This window comes from Colletotrichum siamense (genome assembly GCF_013390195.1).
Source record: "Colletotrichum siamense strain Cg363 chromosome Unknown KSG_Cg363_contig09, whole genome shotgun sequence".
Taxonomy (NCBI): Eukaryota; Fungi; Ascomycota; class Sordariomycetes; order Glomerellales; family Glomerellaceae; genus Colletotrichum; species Colletotrichum siamense.
In genome coordinates this window covers 3641733-3669411 of record NW_023501022.1, presented here as the reverse complement: position 1 = coordinate 3669411, position 27679 = coordinate 3641733, and the positions used below count along the sequence as shown (strand labels likewise).

Below are 27679 nucleotides of genomic sequence, written 5' to 3'. Positions count from 1 at the left end.
GGTCGTATTGAGATTGACGGACGCGTTTTGCTCGATCGCGTCGTTCACACCGCCAGCACGGCCTAGATGAAACAGGACCTACTAAGTAAGTAACTATTTGACATGTCAAATATAAGAACAGTTTGATGCTTCATCAAAATGGAGAACGTGGCTATTTCCAGTTCGGACAAAGCCATCATCAAAGGCTGTATCGGGTCTGGATCGCGTCGACCGGGTTTGCTACGGAGTCTGTGTGGGTCGTCCGGGGCCATCCGCGGAACCCGGTCGGACCCTGGCCCGGAAGAGGTCCCGTCTGACCTGCGTTTCCCGGCCTGGCACCGGGCCAAACAAATCTCAGTGCAACCACACCCATGGCGAGTGGTGGCATTATTTTTCATGGCGCTTTGGTTTACTTAGACTACTAAGATTACTTTACAATTTGATTTGACTTTCAACACCAACTGCAGACCACATATCACAGAAATGGCAAGGGCGACATTAGTTGAGGTAGGATTGACTAACATCGAAACAAATGGCTCAGTGCGACCTTTCACGGTCAAACTTTTGACATATTCAATATTTTCCAAAAGTTTCATCTATTTTAGCACTAGATTAAGTAGCCTGAGTCGAACATACCAGAGAGTGATTTGGTACAAATGGTTGCTGTAGCCTGCCTAGCTTTGAGAAGAAGGGTAACAGGGAAAACTTTTGACCGATGCTGAGACTGAAGGACTACAAGCACCACATCCTGTCCTTTTCTTTTGATAATGAACATGCTTCATTCATCATCTATACTTAGGTTTGTAGACTACGGTGCCCGATTTTGTGTCTTTCAGAGCACGGTTTACTTAGCCTAAAAACCTTGCTAACTGGCTACACAGGTATCGACGAAACCATGTGTGCAGAGGATGTGCCTCACAAGATGACTTTTATTTCAGTGTCCCTGGTGGTTGATATCCGTGGTAAGGAAGCCAAATCAATGTGTATTCTGATTCAAATTTTTGACAATGTCTCCCAAGACAAAGAGGACACCTTGAAAGCGCAAATTTGTCAATCTTCCGTCAAACAACTTGAAATCGGGTCGAGGCCGGTATAATGGACATGATACAACCAAAGAATTAAGCAAGACTTCTATAAAATAGTGACAGGATGCCTGTCTAGTGTTCGATAAGTATAAAATAGTTATTTTGCGACCATCAGTCCTTCGTCTAGTCTGGCACAAACATGCTTCCGATTCTCTCGGTCCACCCCAACCGTTTCCCTTCTTCTACCATGTCGAACTCGGTGCTTGCAACTCCGAAGAACATCTCGTTTCTTGTTATATTTGCACTGATCTTTTTGCCCTTGGTCAGTGCTGTCGCGTGCAGCGCCCGCTGCCCACGATTATTGCGAGAGTGCATAGAGGGCTGCGTTTACGATGGGGGAAATCGTATCCTCTGCAATGGCACATGTCACAACATAATGGTACGTTCCCGTCCAGTGGCCAAACCAAGCTCCACTTAGCTGACTATGCCATACTAATGAGGTCGACTGTGTTCATAAATGCGAGGAAACTTATTGATATTCGGGTTTCAACGAAATGCATCACTTTTGGTTCTGCTTACATTGCACTGTCTCTAGTGGAAAGTTGAAGGTTGAAGAAGAGCGTGTCGAAGTTGAAAGTGGAACTCAAAAGAATCGTCATCGACAGAACGTATAAGACGAAAAGAAACATTACGTTATGATTAGACTGCAGTTGAATCTAAGAGAGACATATCAGGCTAGATAGCCGAACTTGAACGAGTGACTTTTTCCACCAAACATTTCCCAACCCTTTCCAGATCATTACCACCCTTCCAACTCAAAGAAAAGGAAAATCTTAATACACCCCACCAGATCAAGCAGGGGGCAGCGGCTTGATCTCGGAGAGAGGCGCGCAGGGCCACGAAGGGTTCTGCTCGGGCTTGCCGTGCACGACGTTGCCGACAATGGTGTAAATGTTCTGGCACAAGGTCATGTTGACGAAGCCAGGGCTGCGGTTGCCCTGGTCGGACCACAGCTTGGCCTGGGCCTGGGGCGAAACGTCGGTGTAGTTGGGCTGATAGACGTTGTTCTTGTAGCCGCCCTCGACCCAGCCACCGTAAGCGGCGGCGACGATGTCCTCCTTCGTGACGCCGCCGTAGCGGGAGCCGTCCATGGTCTCCGTGCCGAAGAGCGCCGTCAGGGGCCAGTGCTTGCTCTTGAAGATGTTGGGGCGGATGGAGGGGTACTCGGTGGTCAGCTTGACGCCCTCACTCCTGATGTCGACGAGGTAGAAGAGTCTGTCTTCGTAGCAGGCGGCGGCTCTGGCGTGGTCGCTGTCAGGCAGGAAGGGCCAGAGGGAAGAGTCTCTCTCGCCAGTGGCCATCTTGCAAGGCAGGTTGGTCTTCCTGTGGAAATTTGTAAGAAGGTGACGCAAAGGCGTTGTTTGGTGTGTGCGACTTACAGGACGAAGGGTCTCTTGGACCACTTGCGAGTCTGCCAGATAGACACCATGAAGCGGGGGTAGAACAGCTTCTGAACCATCCTGGACATCTCGTAGGCGTTGAGGTCATCCGGGGTGGCACCCATGAGGCCGTTGTCCAGAGCCGCGATGAGGAAGTTCTCGGTCTCTGTGTTGTTGGGAGAGAAGATGTTGTCGACGTAGGCGGTCTGGGTGGCCTTCCAGCTGTCGAAGACGTCACCCATCATGGCACCGAGAGAGCCGTACTGGACCTTGGGGTCCTTGCCTCTGTTTGCCGAGTCTGATTAGCAACATTTCCTAGAAAGGTCTAAAGGAAGGCCGTCACTTACGGAAGCATGTAGTCCTTTCCGATGGCCCAACCAGTGAAGATACTGTAACTGAGAGTGGTCGTCAACTGCGAACGCCAGACCTGAGAGATCATCTGTCCAGCGGCTTGCTCGACAGGCTTTGCAAAGATGACTGCGCACTCAAGTCAGACACATGAATCGTCAAGTGTGGGTTAGCTCTGTGGGGCTGCGAACTTACAAAAGTTGTTCATGTAGGCCTGTGCAATACCAATCACACCGTAAGCAACGTTGAGGAGAATTCTCTTGGTCTGGTCCTTGGACTCGTCCCTGGGAGGTGGCACGGAGAAAGACTCGGCAAAAAGGTCCATTTCGGACTGAATGTCCTGCTGGGCCAGACTGAGAGCCTCAAAGTAGCGGTGGTGGAACTGTTGATATGTTTGTCAGTATGTAACCAGAAGGAGGAAAGTTACAAGAAAGAGGAGTAGGAAGGAAATGTGCAACTAACCCGGTGAAGCTTGGAGAACGAGTTGAGGATGAGATGTCCAGCGGGATACTTGGTATCCTCACAAACGAGCGTGGTCGAGCAAGGCACGTCGAAGATCTCCTTGCAGTGCCATTCCTCCGGACCGCCAAAGTACCAAGAAACGAACTCGCTGAACTGGAACTTGACTTCGTCAGGTCCGGTGGTGTAGTTGCGCCACGCAGCGAAGACCTCTTGGAGGGCATCCGATGCACCAGCCGCCTCCCATCGCTTGTCGGGCAACGCCTTCGCATCGACAATGACACCGCTGCAGTTGACTGCTCTCCAGTCAACCTTGCCGATGGGCGCAGGAGGCGCGGCAGGCACCAGAGCCTGGGCTGTCGCCGCTGTGGCCGAGGCCAGCAAAAGAGTGAAACTAGAGAAGAACATCGTGCCAGTTGCAAAGAGATAGGCCGGAAAGGACAGTGCGGCTGTCTAAGTCTTGACTTGTGTGCCGATGAAGAGAAAAGAAAAAAAGTATTATCATCAAGTCATCGTCCATTACTTATATTCATTGCTTCAGTATTTCATCGACATGTCAAAAATCCAAGCTCGGCGATGTTGGCTCTCGTCCGAGCCTCACGGCGGCAAGTACCGTAGTATCGACGAGAATAATATCGTGCCGACGGATGCAATTCTCACGATGCGGAGCACCTAAAAAACCTTAGTTGAGCACATATAGTTGGGTTCACGGAGCACCCGAAAAGTTTCGTCGATCAGATAACATTACCATGTGGGTCACCCGAAAACTTTAGATGATCAGATAACTGCTTTTCAGGAAAGGCCTCTATTCCGGATTTCGTAAGGTTAAACCAAGAAAGGCGACTTATTTCCCTGTTCTCTGAAAGAGAATCGTTCGTCGAACTGAATTGAGAACAGCCGCGCTGAGTTGAGCCGAGTTGAGAGATGAAGGTGTCTGTCCCCGCTTCAGGGGAGCCCTCACCCAAATGCGCGTCATGTCTTCATGCGCGACATCAGTTTCTGCGGAGCCGCATCCCAAAAGAGACATACTGCACGTGCAGACTTTGACAACTTACTATATTGGGGCAGACTTTTCGTTGCGGATCTACCTGCCGATTCTGATTCAGAAAGTGAGGTTTGCCGACTCTGCACCAACTTGACTAAGGCTATACCCGCTTCCCTGTAACCTTGAGTCTTCTTCCCACTTTTGTTGATCGCCAGCAATTGTCGGCTTTTGACAGTTGTTTGTACGAAAGTCTAATGTATGAAACAATGACACACTTATTTACATGTCAGCTGTTGTGGGATCCCTAGGTAGCATTGCGGCGGGAACAATACACGGCAATGATGTCAAGCTTAGCCCGAGCTTCGGGTTGTTTTCATTTTTGCCGTGTTGTTTCAGGATGGAGGTAAGGGTTCTGCATGTATACTTTGAGCAAGTTTATTAGGACTTGGGTCTTTTGAGGCTCTTGTATGTGGGGCTCTTAATATGTAAAGATCTGGTTCTCGACCCTCAAGGTGGTCCGCTGGCCATCAAGGTGTTTTTGTACGTGAGGCTCCTCCCGAGGCCGGCCCAAGTGATCTGATCGTCGCGCAGTGGGTCAAGCCTACTTGTCAGATCAGGTGTAGTATTGGTTCCTTGTTGAATAGGGCTGTCATAACCTTTGAAAAGTAGCCTTCGGTAATTTCCTGTCGTAGCCACTTTCTAGTTAGCGATGTAGCATTTAGCCGTTGGAAACATTATCCCGCGCAGGACATCCCGCTGGAACACTCTGTTGATCCTTCGTGTAAAACTTTTTTCTGATGTCGGAATGATCTTTTGCAATAAACCATCATATACGAGAGTTGTATGCGTGTGTCAGACCGGTCCCACGTCTTGATGAAGGTGTTGATGAAGGCGAAAATGGCTCGGGTAGTTTCGGCCAACGGAGTTTCTGAGGATATCGTCTCTTGAAAGATCATGACTTAAATACTCCCGAAAACACGACTTCTTGTTGCAAGTTTGAAGCCAGCATCCTAGAAACTCATCGCTACCAACCGGCAGATCCTCAGAGCGAATCAACGCCATCGCCATCCCCACAAAGCTCAGCAAGATGTTGTTCTCCAAGTTGTGAGTTGCATTCCAAAGCTTTTCAGCACCTCATTCCTCTGTTTCCATGATGTCTAATGTAATACAGGCAAGTCTTGTCCTACCTGGCGCTCGCCCAGCTCTGCGCAGCTGCCGCCATCGACACTGTTCAAGATATCGCTCCGCGTGGAGCCTTCCGCGACAACTACGGCAGCAACATGTGTCTCCAAGTCAAGTGTGACACGACGGTCTGCGCCGAGAACCCCGATGATGCCCTCGCCGTGGCGTCTGGCGGAGTCAGCCTGATCGTGGGCCCCGACTGTGCCGGATGGGATGAGGGCAATCTCCTCGAGCTCCCCAACGGCACCAATGGCAAGACTTGCCCCGATGGCCGTAAGCTCTACCAGGGCACTTTGATGGTATGGAGAGCCTGGAACAACGTCAGCGCCAAGAAGGATTACCACGCCGAGTTTCTTGAGTGGGACAACTTCAAGGGCGCCCAGTGCTGGGGCAAGAAGGACGTCCAATGTCAGAAGGATGGTGTCAAGATGGCTCCGGACCCGAACACCGGTCTTTGTGTGCCCTGGGGTCTGTGAAGGAATGGAGGGTGTAGATGGGTGGAGGCTATAAAAGGATGGAAAAGTACTTGCATTTTAGGCCTTCTGGTCGTGGAACTTCATAATAGTAATTATCATCTACTCTTAGTAATATTTTTCTCATAGTAATAATCTTTCGGTCATCAAAAAGTACATATACCCGTACGCAAGCACACATTGATTCAAAAGTAGCATTTCTGTGATATGTTTGGTCACATTGAATAATTCAGACGTGACATGATTATTTTCATCATGTCGATCACTAAAGGTTTCTTTCAATTGTGCGATAGAAATGGGTCCAGAAATTTAGGGAAGACGCTGCTGCATTCAGATTTCAAATTAACTAAGCAATCCCTAGGGTGTGCTGTTCCAAAGGGATGTTTGTTACCATCTCAGGACATTAAGAACTACCTGTTTGAAAGAAAAGGAAAAGAAACGAAACAAAGCTGGCCCCGCTTGGGTGAAGTAATGTAACTTCAAGTCGGATAGCAAGGTTGAGTGAGCTCCATCAGTGTATGGCACATGTCACGACCATAAACTTTGGAGCAATGTGTGTGATGAGTAGAAGCTTCCTTTATCTTCGAAGCGAGTGAACACTAAACGGCTGACGGATTCGTCGTTGTCTTTCACGGAGTTGACCCCTACTGTACGACGGCAACGTCAAACGTTTCCGGGTGCTCCAAAATTCCACCGCATTTGTTCCGTAACAATTTCAGCGGGAAGCTATTCAATTCCGATAAGAATTGAATTGAATATGCTGGATTGCCAAGCTGAGAAGAATACTTCATGTTCTTTCGGTGCCACATCATGGCCCACCTGGACGCAATTCCTGTTATACGAAAAGTTGAGAAACTCGCGCACGAGGTCAAATAAAGAAACGCCAACAGACCCTTGCATGCGATATATAACATGAAGCATCATTTCTTCTCGATTTTTAAAGTGATCGAAGACGAAAAGTATTTTCCTATGGGGTCATCTTCGCCGATTTCGTTGACGTACGGCTGACCTCGTAGCTGATCCCCACAAGTGGCCTCCATCAACACCAGGAATCATGACAACTCCCTATAGCGGGTTCATCTTGTCTGGATTTGACACTTTCTATCCGGCCTCATTCGTATTTCCGGATGGCATCCCAAAATCGCCATTCAGCGACGCATGGACTTTCGGCAAACCAATCCCAGAGACCATGGTCACCGTCGGCCTCGGCGACGGCAAGAAACTGAGTCTCGCAGACGGCAACTTTCCCTCGGTCGCTTTGTGGAATGAAGAAGGACAACGATTGGGACAGTATCAAGGCCATTACGCAGGCCACGTAAAGCAAGGGGGCGAAAAGACGGTGGTGATCCGACAGACCATGAACGGCAGGAAAGACGAGGATCCAGGATACATCATGCTAAGCGCGGACAACGACGCCATTTGCATCGCCATGATTCAAGTTTCGAACAGCAGACACACCTCCGCCTTTTTTGGAGATACCGGCTACGCCTGCGGGCAGAGCTGGTACTTCAGTGATCGCAAGATGACGCACGACCTCGTCAACCGCCTGACCTCGAGATGCGTCTGGCTGGATTCCGATCACAGCGGCACGAAAAATGCGCGGGCGATGAGCTACCATCTCAAGGACATGTTGCCCACGAAAGACAAGATCGCACTGTACAACCGGGACGGACACAAATACCTCTGCACGACTCGGCGATTTGCCTGGTGGAGAAATTTGAAGCCGAATGGCTGGATTCCGTTCTACAAGCCCCCGCTGGATTACTACCCGGACAGTGAGGACAAGAAAAAGGAAGGAGCCGACATCAATCCAGACTTGATCCTTGATGACAAGGTGTACGACAAGGACATATACATAGAGCAGGGAGAGTCGAGGAAGGTGAGGGAATATCACAAAAACAATCCCTTCGCGCGAGCGAAGAAGCGGCGGGACAAGAAGTCTTTGAGGAAAAGGCAGGGGGCAAATATGGACCTGGAGCGGATCGTGGTGACTGAAATTCCGGGACAGACGGCAACAGAGATCTGCGAGCACCCAAATTCGGTAGGGTATGACATCGCGTCTTATGTTGACATGAAATACTGCGATATCTCAGAGAAGAAGTTGTATGATCTTTGCAGCGGTAGTATCAAAACCAACTGTTTTGATGGCAATAGTACGACCTTCGTGGGGGTTATCAACGCACGCGGCGAGAATGCTGCACCGGCGAAGTCTTACAAGACCAGGAGCGATTGGAAATGACTGGATGTTGTTGGGAATCTGATTATTGTTCCAATTTCTTGTGTAATATTTTGACCATCGTAGCTTAACGGCCTTTTGACGAAGTATATTGTATCAGTAGATCCGAAATTGGTTGGGTATAAGTCATGGGTGCAATAGTACATTAACAGGCATGTGGAGAAGTTGTAGTGTATGGTGAAAACTTGTTGTATGAGGCAAGGTGTAGCTAGAGAACGAAGTCAATCTAGTCTGTGCTTGTGAAAAGATCGTTGCATTCTCATTACCAACCCCTCAAGCCTCCAGTGCTTACTACATGAAGGCCAGAACTTCATGCTCTAGCCGCCTCCCACTCTTCAAACGCCTTGACAGCCTCAGCAACAACGTCATGACCGAGGAGCTCTTTCTGATATTCCGGATCAATCCACCTCCATCCCGTGGGTGACAGCCCGTCGGCCAACTTGGCACCTGCCATCTCGGCATCTCGCGCTTCCTGCTCGGGCCCGTCCGGTATTTGATACCACTTCTGGTTCGATCTTGCGCCTTGAACATTCATGGTCGTCCGTGATTTTCTTAGTGTCTCATAGAGCTGGAGCACCTCCGGAATCAACTCCGCCGGCGTGGTTCCATTCGAAGAGGTATTGAGCAAGCCTAAGAGTTTGCCAAGGACTGCACCGTCTTCGACAGCCATGGCTGCCCCTTGTGCCTGGTAGGGAAGACTCGGATGACAGGAGTCTCCCAGCAGAGCCACACAACCCTAGGCATATTAGCATGGTGTTTTACTGAATGTTGTGATGGCAAGCAAACCTTTGTCCAAGTCTTCAATTCAGGATGCGTGCACAACTTCCATTTCTGAACTCGTGGTATGCAAGATATCAGCTTGGTCAACCTGTAAATGATGGTTAGCCAATAATCTCATTGATTCACCGAAACATTGGCCCAGTGACATCTTTCAATCACCGATAGCGCCGAAAATTGCTCGAGCGGAAGATCAAAGGGTCCAACTCACGTCTCATCCCAACCCTCATAGCTCTGTCTCATCTCACCAACGTCCCCCTCAATGTGCCTTTCTCCGGGCGCCATGTTGTCGGGTCTGATCAAGACCAAGTTGAATTCTCTCCCGCCCCTGACAGGGTAGAATACCGTATGCTTTTGGGGTCCTACCCACACTGTCACCTGCTTTCGAGAACACAGCTCGTCTACAGCTTCGTCGTTAAGTGTCTTGAGCTGCTCCGCGGGGAATGACGCTCGATACGCAAGATCCCCCGTCTCAACTGCTGGTGATGGCGTTTCAAGCAGCTGATTGCGGCATATTGAGTATAGACCTGCTCAATATTAGCAAACCGATGGCCCCTTAGAACGACATCGTACCCACCATCGGCGCCAATAATTACGTCCCCAGAAATGTCATCTCCGTCCTCAAGCCAAACGGTATTGGTATCGAAATCAATCCTCTCAACATCCATGTCCAGACAAAGATCTACCCCAAGACTCTCACACGTCTCCCATAACGCCGCATGACAATCAGCGCGATGACACACCATCCACAGGTCTCCATACTGCTCCATACACTCCTTCGCAGAGAGTGAAAACAGATGCTTCCCGTTCGCATACCGCCTCAGCTCCATTTTGTCGACGATGACACCCCTCTCCAGCAACTTGTCAAGATATCCCAGCTGCCGCGCAATTCTTGTCCCATTGGGCGGTACCTGGATCCCAGCGCCAATCTAAAAAGAAGAGGCAAAATACAAGTCAGCAGACTCTTCCGGAAGGAGCCGAAACTCAGGCCTGATCGCGTGATTAAACTCACGGGCACGATGCGGTTCGCCCTCTCGAGCACCACAACTTCCAGGCCTTCCCGCTTGCATGCAATCGCACAGGCGAGTCCGCCTAACCCCGCTCCGATGACAAGGACCTTCATCCTTTCGCTCTGGTGATCTCTTCTTCTACAGCGGCACAATCGTTCCTCCGATGACGTGGAACAGGATGAAATATAAAATACCGCGGGCGGAAAATCTGTCCTGTTTGTTGTTGAAAAAGGAATAACGCCTGCGGGACAGCGGCGTGGTGGACACTGCCCCGCGCGGCCCGAAACCCACATCGGTAGCGTAACCGCCTGCAATGCTGATCGGGAACTCTAAACGGAGCCCTCCATCCTATCTCTCCGCCTCTTCGCCCCCACCTCCACACCGGGGGGACTTACCATTAAGATGGTGCTGATCAAAGATGCGAGCCGTGTTGATTTTTCCTTGATTACTTCTTCTCCAGTTACTAGCTCGGTCGACTCGGAATGCTTCATCGGTCCGAGGTGTCATTTCTTAAAGCCTAATTCCGAAAACTGTCGACGCAAGGACGGCTGTGGCGGGCTCTTCTTCTTTGCGTGATGCACGGTAAGACTGTTTGACGCCTCTGCAAGTTCTTGGGCGCAGCGGGTGACTATTTCAGCTGATGTTGGATAGCCCTGCAACTGCCATGAGTGATTGGAGAATACCTATACATAAAAGAAGAGCGATGTGCAGTACTCTTACTTTGCATCAATAGTGCATGCATTCAAGCGCATGCAGAGGACTTTTGTTGTAGAACAGACCTTGAATGAGGATAGAGCATTGAAAAATACCTGCGTGCATGACACATACTATATTGGGAGATGATTTGTAATGACAGTTATTGACTGGCTGAGATGAGTAGGGATGCATGGGAGGTTCTCAACTGGCCTTCTGCATCACACGAATAAAGTGAAGCACCATCGAGAATGTATGACCATAAAGTAAGCAAAAGTATTAAATCTTTATCTACCCTCAAATTTAGCAGTAGTCTGTTCATAGGAGCTGAGACAGAGCTTCTCGAACAGACCGAAGCGACTTAATCTGCGTTCGTCTAGGACCACCAGTCTGACCCACTCATAGACGTTCCTGGACATCTAGATTGCCCATGTTAGTTTCAACCTTCTTCCAAACGGTCAGATCATTGGAGGGTACCGTTCCCTAGCAATCTACTCATATGCACGCGTTGTTTCAGTCCGTGGACCCGTGTACCCGCAAGTAGCTAGGAGGCTCAGCATACTTCCAAGCTGACTGTTTTTCATCACCTGGTACCCATGATCAGATTTCTCAGACTTCACGGCTATCGTCCAGGGGTCTGGCATTACCCCAAGGCTACGGATTTGTCAACCAGATAGGTGACTTAAGATGGATCTCGGTACCAACATCCGAGTGACGTCTCGTAGGGCTAGCTGACAGGATGTGACAGCCGCTCAACCCTCTCCCCGTGCCCCTTCTTGGCAAACGAGATCCAACAGAGGATGAGCTCCATATTTTGTGAAGCTTCTATCATGAATGGCATTCTGATAGGTTCATGTGAAGGATCAACATCGTCGCAACGATATTACGTGCATGTACACCAACTTTATCACGACACCATCCGCGATTCTTAGAGGGACGTGTCGATCACTCTTAAATAGCGTGATGGTCTTTGTCTTCGTAGTGAGGAACGGTGATAACGGGAAGCGCTGTGCGCGATGGAAATTATCTGATGTAAAATGTGATTGCGTCGGTAGCATCAAAACACCGAATGGCCGATGGGATATCTCTAACTTGGTCACCGGTGCTACCCGCACGCCACAGAACTGGGCAGATGACCAACAGCTTCCCCAGCCCCCCAAAGATGATCGATGAAGATATTCGTACAATGCCCTGCGCTGCTCTGTGGGCGGCCGGGTCATGCCGCGCCGCGCGTGTGAGTGACCGAAGATCCCGCGAAGACAAACCCGGCGCCCTCGGCTCTCCGATTAATCCTCGCTAAGCGCCCGCCCAGCTTCTTGCAGACATTGATGCGATAACATATCCTACAAAACAACATGAATAGTGTTGAGATTAAAGACGATTAAGTATTTAAACATGAAATCGGGCTCCTCGGCGTTTTGCGTTATACCCCGGTCGACTTTTGACATCCTGTCATCCTGGCACGTTATCCGATCTTCCCGGAGGTCCTTGCTCCCCTCCTCTCCGACGTCACCACTCAAACGTTGCGGGAAGTGGAGGAGTTGGAGGCTCGCCAACTTTGTAAGTCCCCGATTACCTGATCAGGGAATTCGTTTTCGGACGAACGTCGCCGATGCGCGGGGCGTGCGGCCAGCGCGGATCGCAGCCCGTCTGAATTGTCCGTCCGCGGGCTCCTATTCCCACGATGCCGAACATTATACCATTCCGCAGTTCATTAATGTTTCGTTATTTTTCCTTTTTAGCCCGGGGCACCCGACGGCACAACCGGGTGTGCGCGGTGTTCCATGCAAGGCACAAAGTGAAAAATAATAGCACCACACTCAGGAGGAGAGAGTGGCGTCTTATTTTATTATTCCTCGGTCTTGGACTTTTCTCGACGTCTCTTAAAATTGAGCTCGTTCTCGTTACCCCTCGAGATTGGCCCTAATGCCTTTCATTGTTGAAAAGAAAGTGGCGCTTTCCCGGATGGCCTTCCAAGCCCTTGTAAGATACGATCACGATGGACAAGTCTTTTACGGCAATCTGGTGCGAAGAAGCAGAAGCGGTTATGTTGTGGAGAGATTAGGCGGAAACATTGATGAGGGGTTCGTCAATACGAATATGAGGGATACGGTAACGAAGGTGAGAACCCGGAGATGGCATGACTCGGTTGTGAGATTTGTTGTCGAGGAAAGTGACCGCTGACGCAATGTTCCGCCAGTTGCTGTGTCCCTTAGAGCGAACACCAAGCATTGTATGTCTTGGCCTCAATTTTCTCAGATATGCAGAACAAGCAAATGTAAGGGTAACATCGTCACTACGCCTGCAAAGCATCACTAACAATTAATCAGCTACCAATCGCGGCGTATCCAATAGTTTTCACGAAGCCGCCAGATGCTTTGGCGGGACCGAATGATCCAGTCTTCGTTCACCCGGACGCGCAAAGTCACTTGGATTACGAAGGCGAGCTGTGTGTCATCATTGGAAGAGACGCGAAAAACGTGTCAGAAGACGAAGCGCTTGATTACGTTCTTGGTTATTCTGCAGGAAACGACCTTACCGCACGGAATTTTCAAGTTCCCGACGCTTCAGGAGGCCAGTATTCTTACTGTAAATCATTTGATGGTTTTGCGCCGATAGGACCGGCGATCTGGTCGCCAACAGTGGTTCCGGATCCGCATGCACTGCGGTACCGCACGATGGTCAATGGCAAAGTAGTCCAAGAGACTGAAACTTCCGACATGATCTGGAGCGTGGCGCAGGTGATTGTCCACCTTTCACGGGGAACAACGTTGAGGAATGGCACCGTTATTATGATGGGTACACCGGCTGGTGTTGGCTATTTTCAGGGGAAGTTCTTGAAAGATAGTGATGTGGTGGCTGTGGAGATCGACGGACTGGGGAAGATCGAGAACAAGATTGTGTTCGAGAAAGAAAATCCCGAGGAGATGGAAGAGTAGACCTTTTATGGTTGGGAGGCAGTCTGCACTGCAGACAGATATTTCTGGATGACTTTCATGAGATACGATGACGTCCAATGGCCTACGGCTCCGAGTTTATTACACGCTCTCATGATTTGGTCTTTCGGCGTTTTCGTTTGAACATTCGGATGGCTGGATACGGATTTATACAGGAGTACTTGCTTTAGTGTGGCTCTAGGTGTAGAATCTTCTGCTTTCGACTCTATGGTTATAGCTGGTATTCAACGGAATCCTATGTCTCCCGTAGTCCGTCTCTAACGTTTCAGTGAACTATTTGTATAATGCCAAAGTCATGTGACAGCTTAGCCTATGCAAGCCCTACATCCTTCTTAAACTTAAGCAGCCACTCCTCGACGTCGGCAGGCGTTTGGTTCCAGGGATCATCGCTGTGGTATCCTCGTCAGCGTATCGGCTACCAGGAAAGGTGATCCTATGCTAGGTCTACTCACTCATCATACAGAACCCATCTCGCCTGGTGTCGAATCTCCTCATCGGTGGGAATATGGCTGTTGGGATTATTGGGCGACATTGTGCTGGCGACAAAGCGTGAAAGCTCTTTTGCAAGACGTCGATATCTGTTGTTATCATTTAGGAAGAACGGCATTCCACTGCCCCCGGGCCGTTCATTACCCTGCCATGACCCTTGGAGTGACTGCCCCGACCCTTTGAAGATTGTCTTAGCTGCTTGTAGTCTCATATAGAAGTCTTGTGTGGATTCCGCTGCGCTTTCTAGCCCCAACCCGACAGGATCTTGTAAGCCATCCATGCTAGCAGTTTGTGAAAGCCAGGAGGAATCGGCTGCAGGTGCCATCTTCCCAACTCCCTGATAGTGACTGAATTCTGGCAAGTTTCTTTGGGCTATGTCCAGAGCTGGCTCGTTCCATTCCCCGTGAAGTCCCGGAACGGGTTGTGTTGACAACCCGTCTTGAGAGTGCTGCTTCCCCCGTTGTCGCAAAGGGGCAATCCAGTCTTTGGATTCCCAAATGAGTCGCACTAAAAAGCCAGAAAACCTTCTTGAAGGGTTGGTAGACGATTCTTCAACGCGAGCCAGAATCGCGCAAGCCTCTCGTTGGATTTCGTGGTCTGAAAGAGCCAGGCCAAGTGTAACGTGCATCCCAATGTAATGACGTAGCTCTGACTCAAGCTGGCATTCTTCAAAGATGTTCATTTTACCGTTGATGCGGAGCTGGCTCAGGCGTAGCTTAGCCAGCTGCTGCATAGGGCGGAAACGAGCTTTTGTGGCTATCTCAGTCGAGCACATAAAGATATCTCTTAGCCACGAGGGCGGTGATGAGCCAAGAGCCGACGAAAAGAATTCCGCGCCAAAGATGATGCTACACCCCTCATACTTGAGTTCATCATCAGATGGCGAACTGTCCTTGCCCTCGAAGTAGTTTCGTATGTAGTACTCTATCTCTAGTTTGAGAAGTTCGTAGGCGCTTGGTGCAGTATCGGCTGGTCCCACACTTGCGGTGAATGGGAGTGCTGAGAAAGACTCGAATCGAATGAGATCTATGCATCATTAATCGTGAACCAAAGGCTTTCGAGATTGATTTCCAGCACTTACATGGCGGCATGGCATTGTCCAACATCTCCATCACAGCAGGCTCAAATCCCCAATCTCCCTGCCAGTCCGTCATGGTGCTTCCATTTTTGAAGTGGTCGGCAAGATGGTCTCCTCTTTCTGCCCATGTCTCGAGCTTGGCACCGCAAAACCCACAGGCTGAGCGAATATTATTCTTTACGACTTTCCACTTATCCATTAGTCGCGTCATCTGATTCGATCCGTGCACAAGCTTCAAGTGCTGCCGTAGATGGTCTTTACGGTAGAAGGTGCGATCTTCAACAGGCTTCTCTGAGCAAGCACTCTGATGGTGCTCATCAAGGTGAGGTTTACTGGGGCTAGGCTCTTCGCAATAAGCGCAAACCTCTCCCTTTTCGGGATGGTTTTCCGTGGACCCGTGTGGTGAACACACCCATTCTTCCAGTGAAAGATGAAGGGACTTTTCATGTCTCTGCCAGTCGTATTTCGTCTTGAACGTTTCCGTACAAAAGGTACACTGGTACGTATTGCGAGCCTGCACCAACTTGATACGCTCTCCTTTTTGCATCTTGGTGAGGGCTCGACGCCTCCGCCTGCCTGAGAATTTGTTTGAATCCTGCGATCCGGCTGACCGTCTGGACCCGTGGGAATAGGCAGAGGTGTTCGAACCTCTGCTAGACCGAGACGTCGCCGCACTGCTAAGGGATGATGCATTTTCCGAAGACCTACCAGGCGATCGTGCACGGCTCGGAAAACTCGATTGTCCGGTCGATGCCGCAACAGCCCGATTAATATCGGAAGCGAGCGCGGGCTCGTGCTCTGGTGGCGAGTGCTCCCATCTCTGCATCGGATTCATCATCTCGAACGGCATTGGCGTCGGTCGTCGGGTTGGGATTTCAATGGGCCCAGTCGTAGTCTCCGTCCATGATGGAACTTGCGCAGCCGATGTGCCTTGCGGCCGGAACTTCTTGCGACGGCGCGTGTTGGCAAACCAGTTGGTGATTTGCTGTCGCTCCAGGCCTGTTTGATTCTGCAGTCTATCGACATCTTTCGGTGTCGGGTAGGGATGTTTTTCGTGCCTTTCGAACCACGCTCTCAGAACTTTGATAGCGCCAGATGAGAAGCGGCTGCCGATTTTGGATGGCACAGGGGCTTCAGGCTCGCCGGCCTCAGCTGGGCCCGCTGAAGTGACCGCATTGTCCTCAATTTCAGCGGACAGAGGTACGCCGCCCGAGATGCTTGACGATGGCGATGCCATGCCGCTGTCGATCTGTTGCTGGAAATCAACTGCCGAGTTGCTTTGACCGGATATGAGATCGGAAAACATGCCCAGCTGATCAAAGTCTAAACCGACCGCTTGGAATTGGTCTTGCGTGCTGGGCATCGCGCCGAGGTTTTCGTGTGGGCTATCCATGACTCGGACCGAGCACTAGGTTTCAGGACGTGAGAGTTGGGCACAAACCAATGTGGGATGCCATTTTCCGCAGATTTCAGTAATTCTGGACAGGAAACGCGGAAAACACCATAAAATTCCTTCTCCTAAAGAATGATGATCAGATGAAAAGGATCGGTGGGCGATTGCGGAGAGGCGGGGCAATAAGAAGGTTTGTGGATACTAATGGAGCTTGTCAACAAAGGGCGGAACCGCTTATGCAATGTCATTCCGCCCTTTAGTGACACGCTAACAGCTCTACTTCATTAAAAGATGACAACTAACTTGAATGCTGCAATTTTGTATGTCTTTAAAGCAATATTCTAAATTTCGCATACAGACTGACACTTTCTCTGTTAGCTCGTAGTGTACTGCCACAGGGTAAAATAGTGATTACCTGTAAAGCTCCCTGAGTGGCGAGGTCACACCAACAGGCGCCGCAGTCGATTGAGTTCAATTTTAGAGAAGATTGTGGCTCATGGCTATGGAATTTCAACCCTGTAATCGGCGAACAGGAGAGTTCCTGATACTGACTATAATATTAAGCAACGCGATATAATCTATCCCCTTGTCGTGTGCGCACCATCTTCCTCCGTCAATGTCCCCGAAAATGGGGCCGGGAGGGGCCGTTGTGGATCATTCTTGAGGTCGGGATTTCCGGGTGAAGTTTTAAGCCAACTTCCTTTAGCGAACCTATATGCTTCACTTCTTTATACTTTGAGGCTGTTCCGGGGAGTTTCTCCTCTAGTCCGCGATAACGCCGATCAAAGTGCTGGCAGCTGCGCAGCTGCGCAGCCCGTCCCGGGGTTGTCAATCTCCAGTAACGGCCCCTCATCGCCGAGAAAGCTTACCGGCAGGTTGGCCCAAAGCAAGTGGTACATAGTCTCCTGCTTTTCATGTCGGATTACGATGTGCTCCGTTCAGTCCGCCTCGGCGCTCCGCCGACCTGACATCAGACGACATGGCATGGAAATTACTATTTGTGCTCCCCGAACCCCTCAATCATCCCAACCTCCGCCCATCGCAAGCACTTCACAATGCCAGATCCGAGAGGTTAAGACCGATACCGAACCCGTCTGTCTATGAAAGTCTCCGGGCACCTGCGTGCGATGAACGTCAGGCTGATCGGGCACAGACCCTCTTTTGGTAAAACGTAAAGAGTTTATCGCGAGATCATCATCAGAGCTATATTTGTCTCGGTTTCGGTAGCAATGGTTATTCGATTCGGGGATTAGGTATGGCACGGCACTCATATGAACTGCCCCAATCGATCTTAGTATGGATAGAGCGTTGCTTACTTGCAATTTACAACCAATGAGATCGTCTTGTCTTCATCGTAAGCTCTATGTATCCTCGTCGGATGGCACAGCTTGCCGCTAATGTGTCGCTCATTATGGCTCTGGCTGGCATCTTACTCAAGCTGAGCAGCAGATTATTGCGCCGGTGGCTATTGTGTAAGAGGAAGCATGCTTTTCTAGATTCGGGAGACACCGTCACCTGCATGATGTTTGAGTGATTCTAGACAGCTTCGTGGTGAAATCTGTGCTGTCAAATTGGGGGCTAAGGTAATTCGATTACGATACGCTTCTGTTGATGCGGTTTCTCCGCTGCTTTAGACATACTCGAATTCCAATTTAATTTCAAGACAACTCCAACCTCTAATGCACCGTGCCCTGAGTTGAGTCATTAAACAGTAGACAATTCCAAAACTTTTGTAGCGTTGAGCTTTTCCATTCCCATGCTGTGCCTGCATGTGCTGTGATGATTGTTTATGACCGTTACATCGTCAAGTCATTAATGCGTTACGCATCCCTCGTGTACTCGGACCTCTGGCGCCAAACGTGGCCGTACCTCATCAGAGCGATGGGAATCGGAGCCAAGAAGATGCTGCCGACGCCCAAAACAGTGAAAGCCCACCCGTATCCAAACGACTCGATCAAGGGGCCGGTGGTGAGGGGGAGGAAAGTGCCAGCCAGGCATCTGGTGACAATCAGTCCGGTCATGGCGGACGCGCTGTACAGACCCGCGGCGTCGACAACGTAGGCGGATAGGGGCAGCGAGCACATCAGGAGGAAGAAGCCCAGCACCGCGACTGAGACGAGAAGCCAGATCACGGGAAGCTTGAACTGGGCGATCCATCCGTATGCGATGATGGTCAGGGGAAGGCCGAAAGCGCCGACAACGACCAGCGGGAGACGGTACTCGGGGCGTCCGGTTGGGTCGTTGCCACGGAGCTTGATGTAGATTCTGTCCAGGCTGAAGTTACTGACGACGACGCTGATGAACGAGCCGATACCTGAATGCGATTAGATGATGTCTGGAAAACTTCATTCTCACACGGAAGACTCACTGAATGCTATGAAAGAGAGGCCAGTCAACGTGGGCGAGAAACCGTACACCTCCTGCAGGATATTGGGCAGAGTTATAGACATGACGTAGAAGTATGCGAATGTGATGCAGCCGAAGAATGACAACGCGAGCAAAACGCTGGACTTGAACAACACGGTACCGGGTCTCTTGATCGACTCCCACAACTTCAACATGCTCTTGTGGTCATCGACGCCGGCAGGGTGAAGCGGAGCTCCAGATTCATGCTGCACCTTGGCGGCGCGCCGTCTCAGGATGGTCATCTTGTACGTCTCCGTGAAGAAGAACAGGAACAGCACTTCGCACGTAGCGGCCAAGCCAGCGCTCATCCACAGAACACGTCTCCAGCCCAGAGTCTGGGCAATGGCGCCGCTGATCATGGGGCCGACGGCACCACCGATCAATGGTGCGAGTGAGACCATGCTCATGGCAGAGCCGCGCTGATCAGCCTCGAACATGTCGCCGATAATGGCCGGGCTGAGGACATTGGTAGCGACAGCGAGGCCGGTGAGGGCGCGGGCACTGATGAGGAGCGGTGTGCTGGTGCTCAGCGCAGCGAGGATGGTGGCCGTCACGAAGAGGATGTTGGCGGCGTTCAAGACGGGCTGACGGCCGTAGATCTCGGAAAGGGGCGCGATGAGTAGGGGCCCGGCGGCCTCGCCCAATTCCCAGATGGTGACGAGCAGAGCGCTTGCTGGTGAGTTCGTGCCGTCATCATGGTCGAGGTCACCAATGATGTGCGCAGCGACAGGGACGACTGAGATGCAGGTGAAGGTTCTGCGAGCAGGTTAGCGGACAAAGCCAAGGAATAGGCTGCTGGTTGAAAGTTGAACCGCAGTGGGTGGTGTCTCATACACAGTGAACGCCATACACGCCAGCAGACCGACTATGGTCCACTTGAAAGCCAGCGGCCATTCCCTCGGGTTTTCAGAATCGCCATTGGGGTCGAAGTCGAGCAGGTGCTTTGAGACATCTTCCTCGCAGAGAGGATCCTCGAGAAGGGGCTGACTTTCGGCCATATCTGACGTGTTTTCGAGGCGGTGATGAGTACCTTGAAGTGAAGTCGGTGATCGCTCACTGGGCGGCTGGTGAGGAAACAGCGGCAGCGGAGGCAGATGCAGTGGGCAGCAGCTGCACCTTGAAAGGATTGCAGATCCGCTTCAACAGTCAACAGCGCCTTTGCGTGCTTGCCCCACGGTGCTTGGTCATTGCCAGACAAAAATTTGATGGCCGGGGTCGGGAAGGTGGGTGGCAATTGATTGCAATAGCGGGGCGCCGGCGCCGGCCGAGGGGCTGGGCCGTCAGTGCCACAGGACACACGTGACATCCGCTTTGTGCCATTGTGTAAGGAAGCAGCATGTTGGCGTGAAATGCTCGCTCTAATCTGGCGGTGGATCTCATGCGAGAATTGTTGGTTGCCTGGAGTTCGTTGTTCAAGAAGAAGACGCCTCTAAATAACCGAAAATCGCAAACCTTATCAAAGACCCTGGAATTGCAGTAAAAAGCCGTTGATGGCTCTGGCATCTGTTTCGCCAATCTCGGCGATTGGTCGTACAATGTTTCCTTTTTCGGACAAGTGCGGGGTCCGTCTCCGATGTCGTCTCCACTAATTGGAGCTTCCCCGGCCGGCTGACGGCGGCTGAAAGATCCCCCGCGGTTCTCACTCCCGAATCTGACGCCGGCTCCCACCTTCAACTGCGCCTTTTGAGCAGCATGACTCCACCAAAGGGCGAGATATATGAAGCGGTTCTTTCCAGAGCTGCACTTGTTAGGAAAGTCTGGATTTGGGTTGAGCTTGAAGTCTATGCATTGGTACTCAACTTGATTGGCCAATTCGACATCCCAGCAATTACGCCATCCTCACGCCGGATTGTCTGAGCAACACCCCCTGAACTGCAGCCATGAGCATCCCTCAGCTTCGTGCGCCGTCGGTGGACGAACTTCGGAAGTTCTACGTCGGCAAGAAGATCGACGACGTTCCAAAACCCGCAGTCGTTCTTGATGTTGCCAAGGCAAAGAGACACTGTCAGTCTATGCTTGATGCCGCCAAGGCTCTCGGGGTGGGCTTCCGAGCTCATGTAAAGACTCATAAGGTACTTTCAAGTCGAAGGCGTGCACATAAAACCGTTATGAATTCTCTCGGTCTGTGGTTCTGACCGGGATTTTAGACTACCCAACTTGCAAGGCTTCAAGCAGGCGAAGACTCGCCAGAGGTGAAGCTCGTGGTCTCCACCATTCCCGAATTAGAACATCTATTTCCCCTTCTCAAGGAATTCAAGGACAACGGCCGGCAGGTCAACGTTCTTTATGGCATTCCTCTCCCGCCGTCACAAGCCACCAGAGCCGCGGAACTGGCGCGCGAGCTCGGTCCTGGCACAATCACTTTTATGATCGATCACCCGACACAGCTCGATGCTGTTGTTCACTTCTCGCAAAAGGCTGGATTTGCGGCTGGAATCTATCTCAAGGTCGACACCGGCTATCACCGCGCAGGTTTGCCGCCGTCAAGTCTTAACAAGAATGACTTGATCGCAAAGGTCATGCAGCTCGAGGCTGAAGGCAAAGCTACTTTGACTGGACTGTACTCTCACAGCAGTCTTAGTTACGCCGACACTGGCGCTAAAGAAGCTATGGACAATCTTGCGGGGGAGATCAAGGGCTGTGTTGATGCACTCAAGAGCAACGCTCAGCACTTCCACAAAGACAAGAAGCTGACCATCAGCGTCGGTGCGTCACCACAAGTGACCGCGATCCAGAACTTCGCTGGAGCCAATGCGACACAGAATCCTGACAGCGAGTCCCTCCGGAGCACGATCCAGGAAGTCACAAAGGGCGAACTACTTGGTTTCAAGGTGGACCTCGAGCTTCATGCCGGTGTCTATACCACCCTTGACAACCAACAACTCTCGACACACGCCAGAACATTCCTCGGAGATGTCGAGGACGAAGTTGCCATCTTCGTCGCGGCCGAGGTCTGCAGCGTGTACAACGATGGGGAACGTCAGCAGCCGGAGGCCCTTGCTGCAGTCGGTGTGCTTGGACTTGGCCGAGAGCCGTGTCCTTCCTACAAGGGATGGGGCGTTGTCAGTCGCAAATCATACGCGAAGGAAGTCAGTACACAGCATCGACTTGTTGTGGGAAGGGTCAGTCAGGAGCACTCTATTCTCACCTGGAATACTGGGTCAGAAGGCAGCGGCAAGGAACAGCTGCCGCCCGTACCCCTCGAAATTGGACAGAGTGTCCGGATCTACCCCAATCATGCATGTGTAGCAGGAGCTATGTACGGCTGGTATTTGGTGGTAGATTCCAGCGAAGGGGATGAGTCAAAGATAGTCGATGTTTGGGTGCGCGCATCTGGGTGGTAGATATTGATTCAATACTCTCCTCGCGGTAGCTTGATTGCTTTCGTTGTTAGAAAAGCCCCTTTCCTCACGATCCCCCGGCTCGTTATTGTACTAATCTTCAGAGGGTGATCGCGCCAATGGCGCCAACAACAGCAGCCTACATATCTTTCTATTCAGTTGGTCTTCTGTGGGGCATTATGTTGTATTCTTAAAGCCGTTCAACCTCCCCGCTTATTGACGCGCCTAGGAGAATATTCTGATTTGCTGTACTGATTACCCCTCCGCAAGCGGCTCCGCCATACTTACTTGTCATCTATCAAAATATTTCCGAATTCGCGTCAAATATCGTACGCTCACAGCAGTTACAGACTTGGGAGCCCTTCTACAACAATTGTCAACCCAATTAGCGGAACACGTCTGTTACATTGTTTTTTTCCCTTTTGACCTTTTATGTATGCTTTCGCACCGCAGTTTACCGCCTGAGGGCACACCTTCTCGTCCGCTATTTTACGCTAACGTAGGAGAACGTATCTCATGGACCGCTTATGCCTGTCATGTCAGAGCATACTCGACATTTCCGATACACCGACAGAAAAAGGGAGCAACCTATACATGGACTTCAAATCCTGGTCTCACAATGCTCTCAACGATTCTTGCCATCTATGCACAATGCTCTTTCATGCGGTAGCCGGCCAAAATCACCTGCAATTTATCGACAGTCACACAACGTCTGCCTATGGCATTTTGAGAAGCAAAAGGAGAGTGGGGGAGATATACGAAGAAAGTTTTGTCGACCGTTCAGGGAACAGGCACAGGCATCTGGCGCGAGTGGACCCTTGTGTTAAAGAGCATGAAGGTAAGATCGCATGAATGAATGAAGAATCTTTTCAGTGGGCTTCTAGTAGGTTAACGTTCAAAATCATTCAAATTCATAGCCAACAGTTTGAGAAAGCTAGAGAGTAGAATCGGGACTTCCACGATAACAAGTCAGACGATTCAAACAATCCTTGATTGGATGAAGGAGTGTACAGAAGGACATGTCGGTTGCCAAGAGTTCCGAGAATTTGCCAGTGCCGAGAGAACTCTGCCATTGCGTCTGGTTGATGTCGACCCCAACGGAGAATACCTAGGCAACGATTCATGGAAAGGCAAGTTTGAATCCCTTTCCTGTGAAACAGCCACAGACATTTGCCTCAGGAACTGTCGAGAAGCAGCTGAAACCAGCTCCAATAGCCTCAAATATCTCACACTAAGTCATCGGTGGGATGGCACAGCACCAACCAAAATGAACTGGGAAAACAATGCCGGATTTATGAAGCAAATCCCAGTTTCAAGTTTATCAAAGACGTTCAAGGATGCCATCCAGATCACTCGTTGCTTGGGATTTCGCTATCTATGGATCGACTCTATCTGTATCAATCAGGCCGATCCTATCGAGAAGGCCAGCGAAATCAGCCACATGCAAAGCATCTATAGCTACTCGCAACTCAACATCTCAGCCACCTCCGGTGGAGAAGGTCTGATCTTCCCGAGGAACCCGAGATCGGTACTCCCTGTTGTGCGGCAGAGAACCCCGACCAACACCCAGCCATCCAGGCCGGAACCATACGTAGTTGTTCACGCCGGTTTGTGGGGTGCGTACGTTGATCAAGGACCGCTGAATCGCCGCGCTTGGGTTGTCCAGGAACGATTGCTTGCGCCCAGGGTTTTACATTGCTGTTACAACATGGTTTATTGGGATTGCCCTTCCTTGCGCGCATCCGAAGTTGACAACTCTGGCAAGATGGATTTCAAACAGTCTGGGTTCCCCGAGACCGCAATCAACATTAAGAGGCACTTTGCTATATCGCTCGCGCAACGAAGTGGTGTTAAACTTCGACCCGTTCAGTTCGCACCACCTCAATCTTGTTTCAGACATTTTCGACGTATTTTGAAAAGCTATTATTTTCGAAACGAGCTGACGTACCCAAAAGATCGTCTGCCGGCAATATCAGGTATTGCGAAGTGGTTTATGGCATGTCAAGGCCTGCCCCCTGAGAGTTATATGGCGGGGCTTTGGGAACAAACGCTGCCAGAATGCCTCTTGTGGCATCTCGAACGGCCACTCATGGGTTGGTCAGTCCGTTATCCGGAGGCTGCGCCATCGTGGTCCTGGGCGAGCGTGATCGCAGATGAAGGCACGGAGTTGCAGACAGGACATATCCTGGGGGACTCGCCGCAAGTTACCTACCAGAACCTTCACGCCACCATTGTTCCCGAGATTGGCGACCGGTTCGGAAGACTCGATGCTGCGACTCTGCGGTTTCATGTGTGCCTTATACCTATCGAGCGCAAATGGGTACATGGCCCACATATTCGATTGTGTGGCGAAGACAAGTGGTACACAGAATCACAGGATCCTTTTTCGACGGAACCAGAGACGCTCCTGGAAAAAGCGGATGAAAAATAACTCAAGTTGCTTCATCGCATGGGGATAATCTCTCCCTCCCAACTGATCACATTGCGTCAGAAAAGGATGGCCATCAGGATGTACATGCACGTGAGATGGGACACGACGGATATGCTCTGGGGAAAGAAGGCATCCTATCGCCCGCGTCAGCTGTTCATTGTCCCAATCGCCTGGGATGGGGGCAGCGGCACTCCGGGAGACGTGAATCCGTCGACTTTGATCATCAGCGGCTTAATAGTGCAGAGAATTTTGGGCAAGGGCCAGTACAACAGGGTCGGGATGTTTTCGACGGCGAATTACCGAAGCTACCAAAATCAAGATTTGGCAAAAGGCATTCTGGAGCGCATGCCGCTAAAGGCACTTGAAAGTTTTGCGGAGGTTGCTATGAATCTATCGCGACGTGCGGTTCAACGGAATTCAAGCATGGCCGCAACTCCCATTGGACCGGATGACCACCTGGGGACCAACGATGATGGGTTGCATCTGATTGAGATTCTCTGAATAGCCTGTCGCACTTCGTAAATGAAATGTGTATTTGTTCGTATCACACTCTCGATAATTTCAGGTGTCTGCGTTCTATGGTCATGACAATCGTCTTGCCCCGTGTCCACAAGTTTATAAGAAATAAGACGTTCTTGCATAACAAAATCACGACCTCGCAATCAAGTGATGAGTGATGTCTTGGCAACCGGATTCCGGGTGGCCGACGGTGTCCGCAGGCAGTGGGCTCGGTCCCGTATTCGTATCCTTCGTCCACCGTCTCGGCGGAAGACGCCAATTTTCCTGCCATTGTTTTAATGTAACAGACATATTTGTCAGCTTCTAACGTCAGGTCGAAATTTCCTTACTGCAGGTCTTATTTCGATAGACAAGTTGTTGCATTAGAACATTGTGGATATAAGCTGGGAGCTTCGCCACGAACAAAAGGCAGACTGTGTGATATTCAACCAAGCTGCAACACACGCTTAACCAACACAATGAGCGCGACAACACAACAGATTTTACCTCCAGCCCTTCAGGCAATTTTTGACAAGGAAGAAATTCGTTCAGTAATCTATCGTTTCGCCCGGGGCTCAGACCGCGGCATCCGCGACCTCGTTCAATCGGTATTCCATCCCGATGCGACAGATAATCATGGATTCTACAACGGACCAGCAAAGGACATGTACGATGCCCTGGACGCAGGACCATCCCCGGATGCAGCCCATCACCACATTGGGCAGTCTCTGATTGAGCTCGGAGACGACGGAATCACGGCGGCTGCAGAGACGTACTGCATTGCGACGACGGTCAATGTTGTCGACGGCAAGGATAAATGGGTCACGTTTCTTGTGAGGTACATAGACACCTTTGAGAAACGGGAGGGAGAATGGAAGATCAAAGACCGGGTTTTGGCATTTGATGGGGTTTCTGATGGCAATGTGCTGAAGAGCTTACCGAAAGAGAGCCTTGGACGCAGGGATGAGAATGACTACTCGAGAAGGGTTATGAAGAACTAAGTTCAGAAACTAGCGAACTTTGATAAGTTGGTCATTGAATCTCATCTATTTTGAAGCCAATGAACTACACCAAGACGGTCAGGCATACGGTCAAAATCGATAAGGGCTCATGGTCAAGTAATCGTTTCATTTGGTAGGGTACTAGCCACTAGAAAGTAAAAGCCAAAAGGTAAAAAGTAACTTGTTCATTGATTGACGTCTAAGCTACTCTTGAAAAAACGCTGAAAGGCAGATAGGCCGTAATGCTAGGTTGCTGCCGGAGGGCATCCTGACCTCTGATGTGAAGCACAAATGGCAACTCATCATCCTCCGACATCCCTAAAACCGCGAGATACCATTCCCACTACCAAACACCGCCGCAAAGGTTCGCGCACTAAGCAAAAGCTTAGTTGAGGAGGCCGCAGATGAGGCCGCCGAGGTTGAGCTTGTCGAGGACACCGCCGACAATGCCGAGGACGGTGGGCAGAAGGCCGCTGAGGACCTCGAGGAGGAGGTTGATGACACCGCCGAGGAGGCCGAAAACAGTCTGGAGGAGACCGTCGACGATGACGTTGAGGGTGGTGAGGAGGTGGACGATGACGCTGAGAAGGAGGAAGACAAGGGGACCGAGGAGCTCGAAGATGCTGATGGTGAGGACCTTGAGGACGTTCTGGAGAGTGTAGATGATCTCGAAGACGAGCTCGAGAACAAGGCTGATGATCTGCTGCTTCTCCTCCTCGACGATCTCGACGGTGTTCTCGAGGAGCTCGACGACCTCAGAGACGAGGGTGCTGATGAGGCTGACGATGACGGTGACCTCGCTCTTGACGGTCTTGATGATGGTCTCCTTCTTGGAGGCGATGCAAGGGCCGCAGACGCCGGAGACGGTGGAGTTGATGGCGGTGGTGTGCTTCTTGACCTCGACGATGGTGGTCTGCATCTTGGTGATGATGACCTGCTCGGCGCGGGCGTCGATGATGTTGCCGACGGGGACCTTGGACTCGACGGTGCTCAGGGCAGAGCCGACGGGAACCTTGGACTCAACATTGTTGAGGGCTCCGGCAACGGGGACCTTGGACTCGACGTCAGAGACGGAGGTCTCGATCTCGTTGTTGATGGCGGGAGCCGCCAGGGCGGTGGCGAAGATAGAGCCGATGGCGAGGATGTTGGAGAATCTCATTTTGGCGGTTTTGGATTATGAATAAGAATTAAGGAACGAATGTGATTGTAAGTTGTTGGTAAAGAATGACGAGCTTGCGCTGGAAACCAGAAAGGAGTGACTGGGTGAGGATGCTGATGATGGAGAAGAATGGAGTGTCTGGAGAGATCAAGTTGTCTCCTTAAGTACACGATGGACTCTATGTTGGCCCAAGAATCATCCTCCATCAAGAGGCTTAAGGGGCATGGCAGTCAAGGGATCGTACCCCAGCTTTTGCCTATGCCGAACGCAATTATCAATTGACTGGGTTTATGACTCTCAACAACTTCCCGAAGACGAGG

General features: G+C 50.8%; 11 protein-coding genes across 11 annotated transcripts; 5 read left to right on the top strand and 6 right to left on the bottom strand.

Moving 5' to 3' along the window:
* Positions 1-1855: 1855 nt before the first annotated feature.
* Positions 1856-3658, bottom strand: CGCS363_v013697 (uncharacterized protein; the record flags this gene model as incomplete). The annotated part of the gene is made up of 5 exons (XM_036645546.1): positions 1856-2387; positions 2444-2728; positions 2791-2920; positions 2987-3173; positions 3254-3658. 5 exons carry the CDS (start codon positions 3656-3658, stop codon positions 1856-1858), a joined length of 1539 nt encoding a protein of 512 aa, XP_036489768.1.
* Positions 3659-4094: 436 nt separating this feature from the next.
* CGCS363_v013696 (uncharacterized protein) lies at positions 4095-5191 on the bottom strand (the record flags this gene model as incomplete). Its single annotated transcript, XM_036645545.1, has 3 exons — positions 4095-4228; positions 4306-4334; positions 5094-5191. The coding sequence occupies 3 exons, from the start codon at positions 5189-5191 to the stop codon at positions 4095-4097; spliced, it is 261 nt and encodes an 86-aa protein (XP_036489769.1).
* Positions 5192-5322: 131 nt separating this feature from the next.
* Positions 5323-5893, top strand: CGCS363_v013695 (uncharacterized protein; the record flags this gene model as incomplete). The annotated part of the gene is made up of 2 exons (XM_036645544.1): positions 5323-5339; positions 5407-5893. The coding sequence occupies 2 exons, from the start codon at positions 5323-5325 to the stop codon at positions 5891-5893; spliced, it is 504 nt and encodes a 167-aa protein (XP_036490034.1).
* Positions 5894-6944: 1051 nt separating this feature from the next.
* Positions 6945-8129, top strand: CGCS363_v013694 (uncharacterized protein; the record flags this gene model as incomplete). Its single annotated transcript, XM_036645543.1, has 1 exon — positions 6945-8129. The coding sequence occupies one exon, from the start codon at positions 6945-6947 to the stop codon at positions 8127-8129; it is 1185 nt and encodes a 394-aa protein (XP_036489125.1).
* A 307-nt stretch (positions 8130-8436) lies between these two features.
* Positions 8437-10026, bottom strand: OpS4-4 (FAD-dependent monooxygenase OpS4; the record flags this gene model as incomplete). The annotated part of the gene is made up of 5 exons (XM_036645542.1): positions 8437-8862; positions 8913-8994; positions 9115-9430; positions 9481-9832; positions 9916-10026. The coding sequence occupies 5 exons, from the start codon at positions 10024-10026 to the stop codon at positions 8437-8439; spliced, it is 1287 nt and encodes a 428-aa protein (XP_036490023.1).
* A 2768-nt stretch (positions 10027-12794) lies between these two features.
* Positions 12795-13545, top strand: CGCS363_v013692 (Uncharacterized protein; the record flags this gene model as incomplete). The annotated part of the gene is made up of 2 exons (XM_036645541.1): positions 12795-12839; positions 12937-13545. 2 exons carry the CDS (start codon positions 12795-12797, stop codon positions 13543-13545), a joined length of 654 nt encoding a protein of 217 aa, XP_036490026.1.
* A 328-nt stretch (positions 13546-13873) lies between these two features.
* On the bottom strand, positions 13874-16523 carry hbx4-0 (Homeobox protein 4; the record flags this gene model as incomplete). Its single annotated transcript, XM_036645540.1, has 5 exons — positions 13874-13952; positions 14016-14121; positions 14740-15078; positions 15134-15289; positions 15839-16523. 5 exons carry the CDS (start codon positions 16521-16523, stop codon positions 13874-13876), a joined length of 1365 nt encoding a protein of 454 aa, XP_036489766.1.
* Positions 16524-18343: 1820 nt separating this feature from the next.
* On the bottom strand, positions 18344-19927 carry radE-1 (Efflux pump radE; the record flags this gene model as incomplete). Its single annotated transcript, XM_036645539.1, has 3 exons — positions 18344-18837; positions 18892-19685; positions 19764-19927. 3 exons carry the CDS (start codon positions 19925-19927, stop codon positions 18344-18346), a joined length of 1452 nt encoding a protein of 483 aa, XP_036489767.1.
* An 882-nt stretch (positions 19928-20809) lies between these two features.
* Positions 20810-22273, top strand: CGCS363_v013689 (D-serine dehydratase; the record flags this gene model as incomplete). Its single annotated transcript, XM_036645538.1, has 2 exons — positions 20810-21001; positions 21077-22273. 2 exons carry the CDS (start codon positions 20810-20812, stop codon positions 22271-22273), a joined length of 1389 nt encoding a protein of 462 aa, XP_036489993.1.
* A 3405-nt stretch (positions 22274-25678) lies between these two features.
* Positions 25679-26200, top strand: CGCS363_v013688 (Uncharacterized protein; the record flags this gene model as incomplete). Its single annotated transcript, XM_036645537.1, has 1 exon — positions 25679-26200. One exon carries the CDS (start codon positions 25679-25681, stop codon positions 26198-26200), a length of 522 nt encoding a protein of 173 aa, XP_036489992.1.
* Positions 26201-26585: 385 nt separating this feature from the next.
* CGCS363_v013687 (uncharacterized protein) lies at positions 26586-27359 on the bottom strand (the record flags this gene model as incomplete). Its single annotated transcript, XM_036645536.1, has 1 exon — positions 26586-27359. The coding sequence occupies one exon, from the start codon at positions 27357-27359 to the stop codon at positions 26586-26588; it is 774 nt and encodes a 257-aa protein (XP_036489229.1).
* Between the last annotated feature and the right edge of the window lie 320 nt (positions 27360-27679).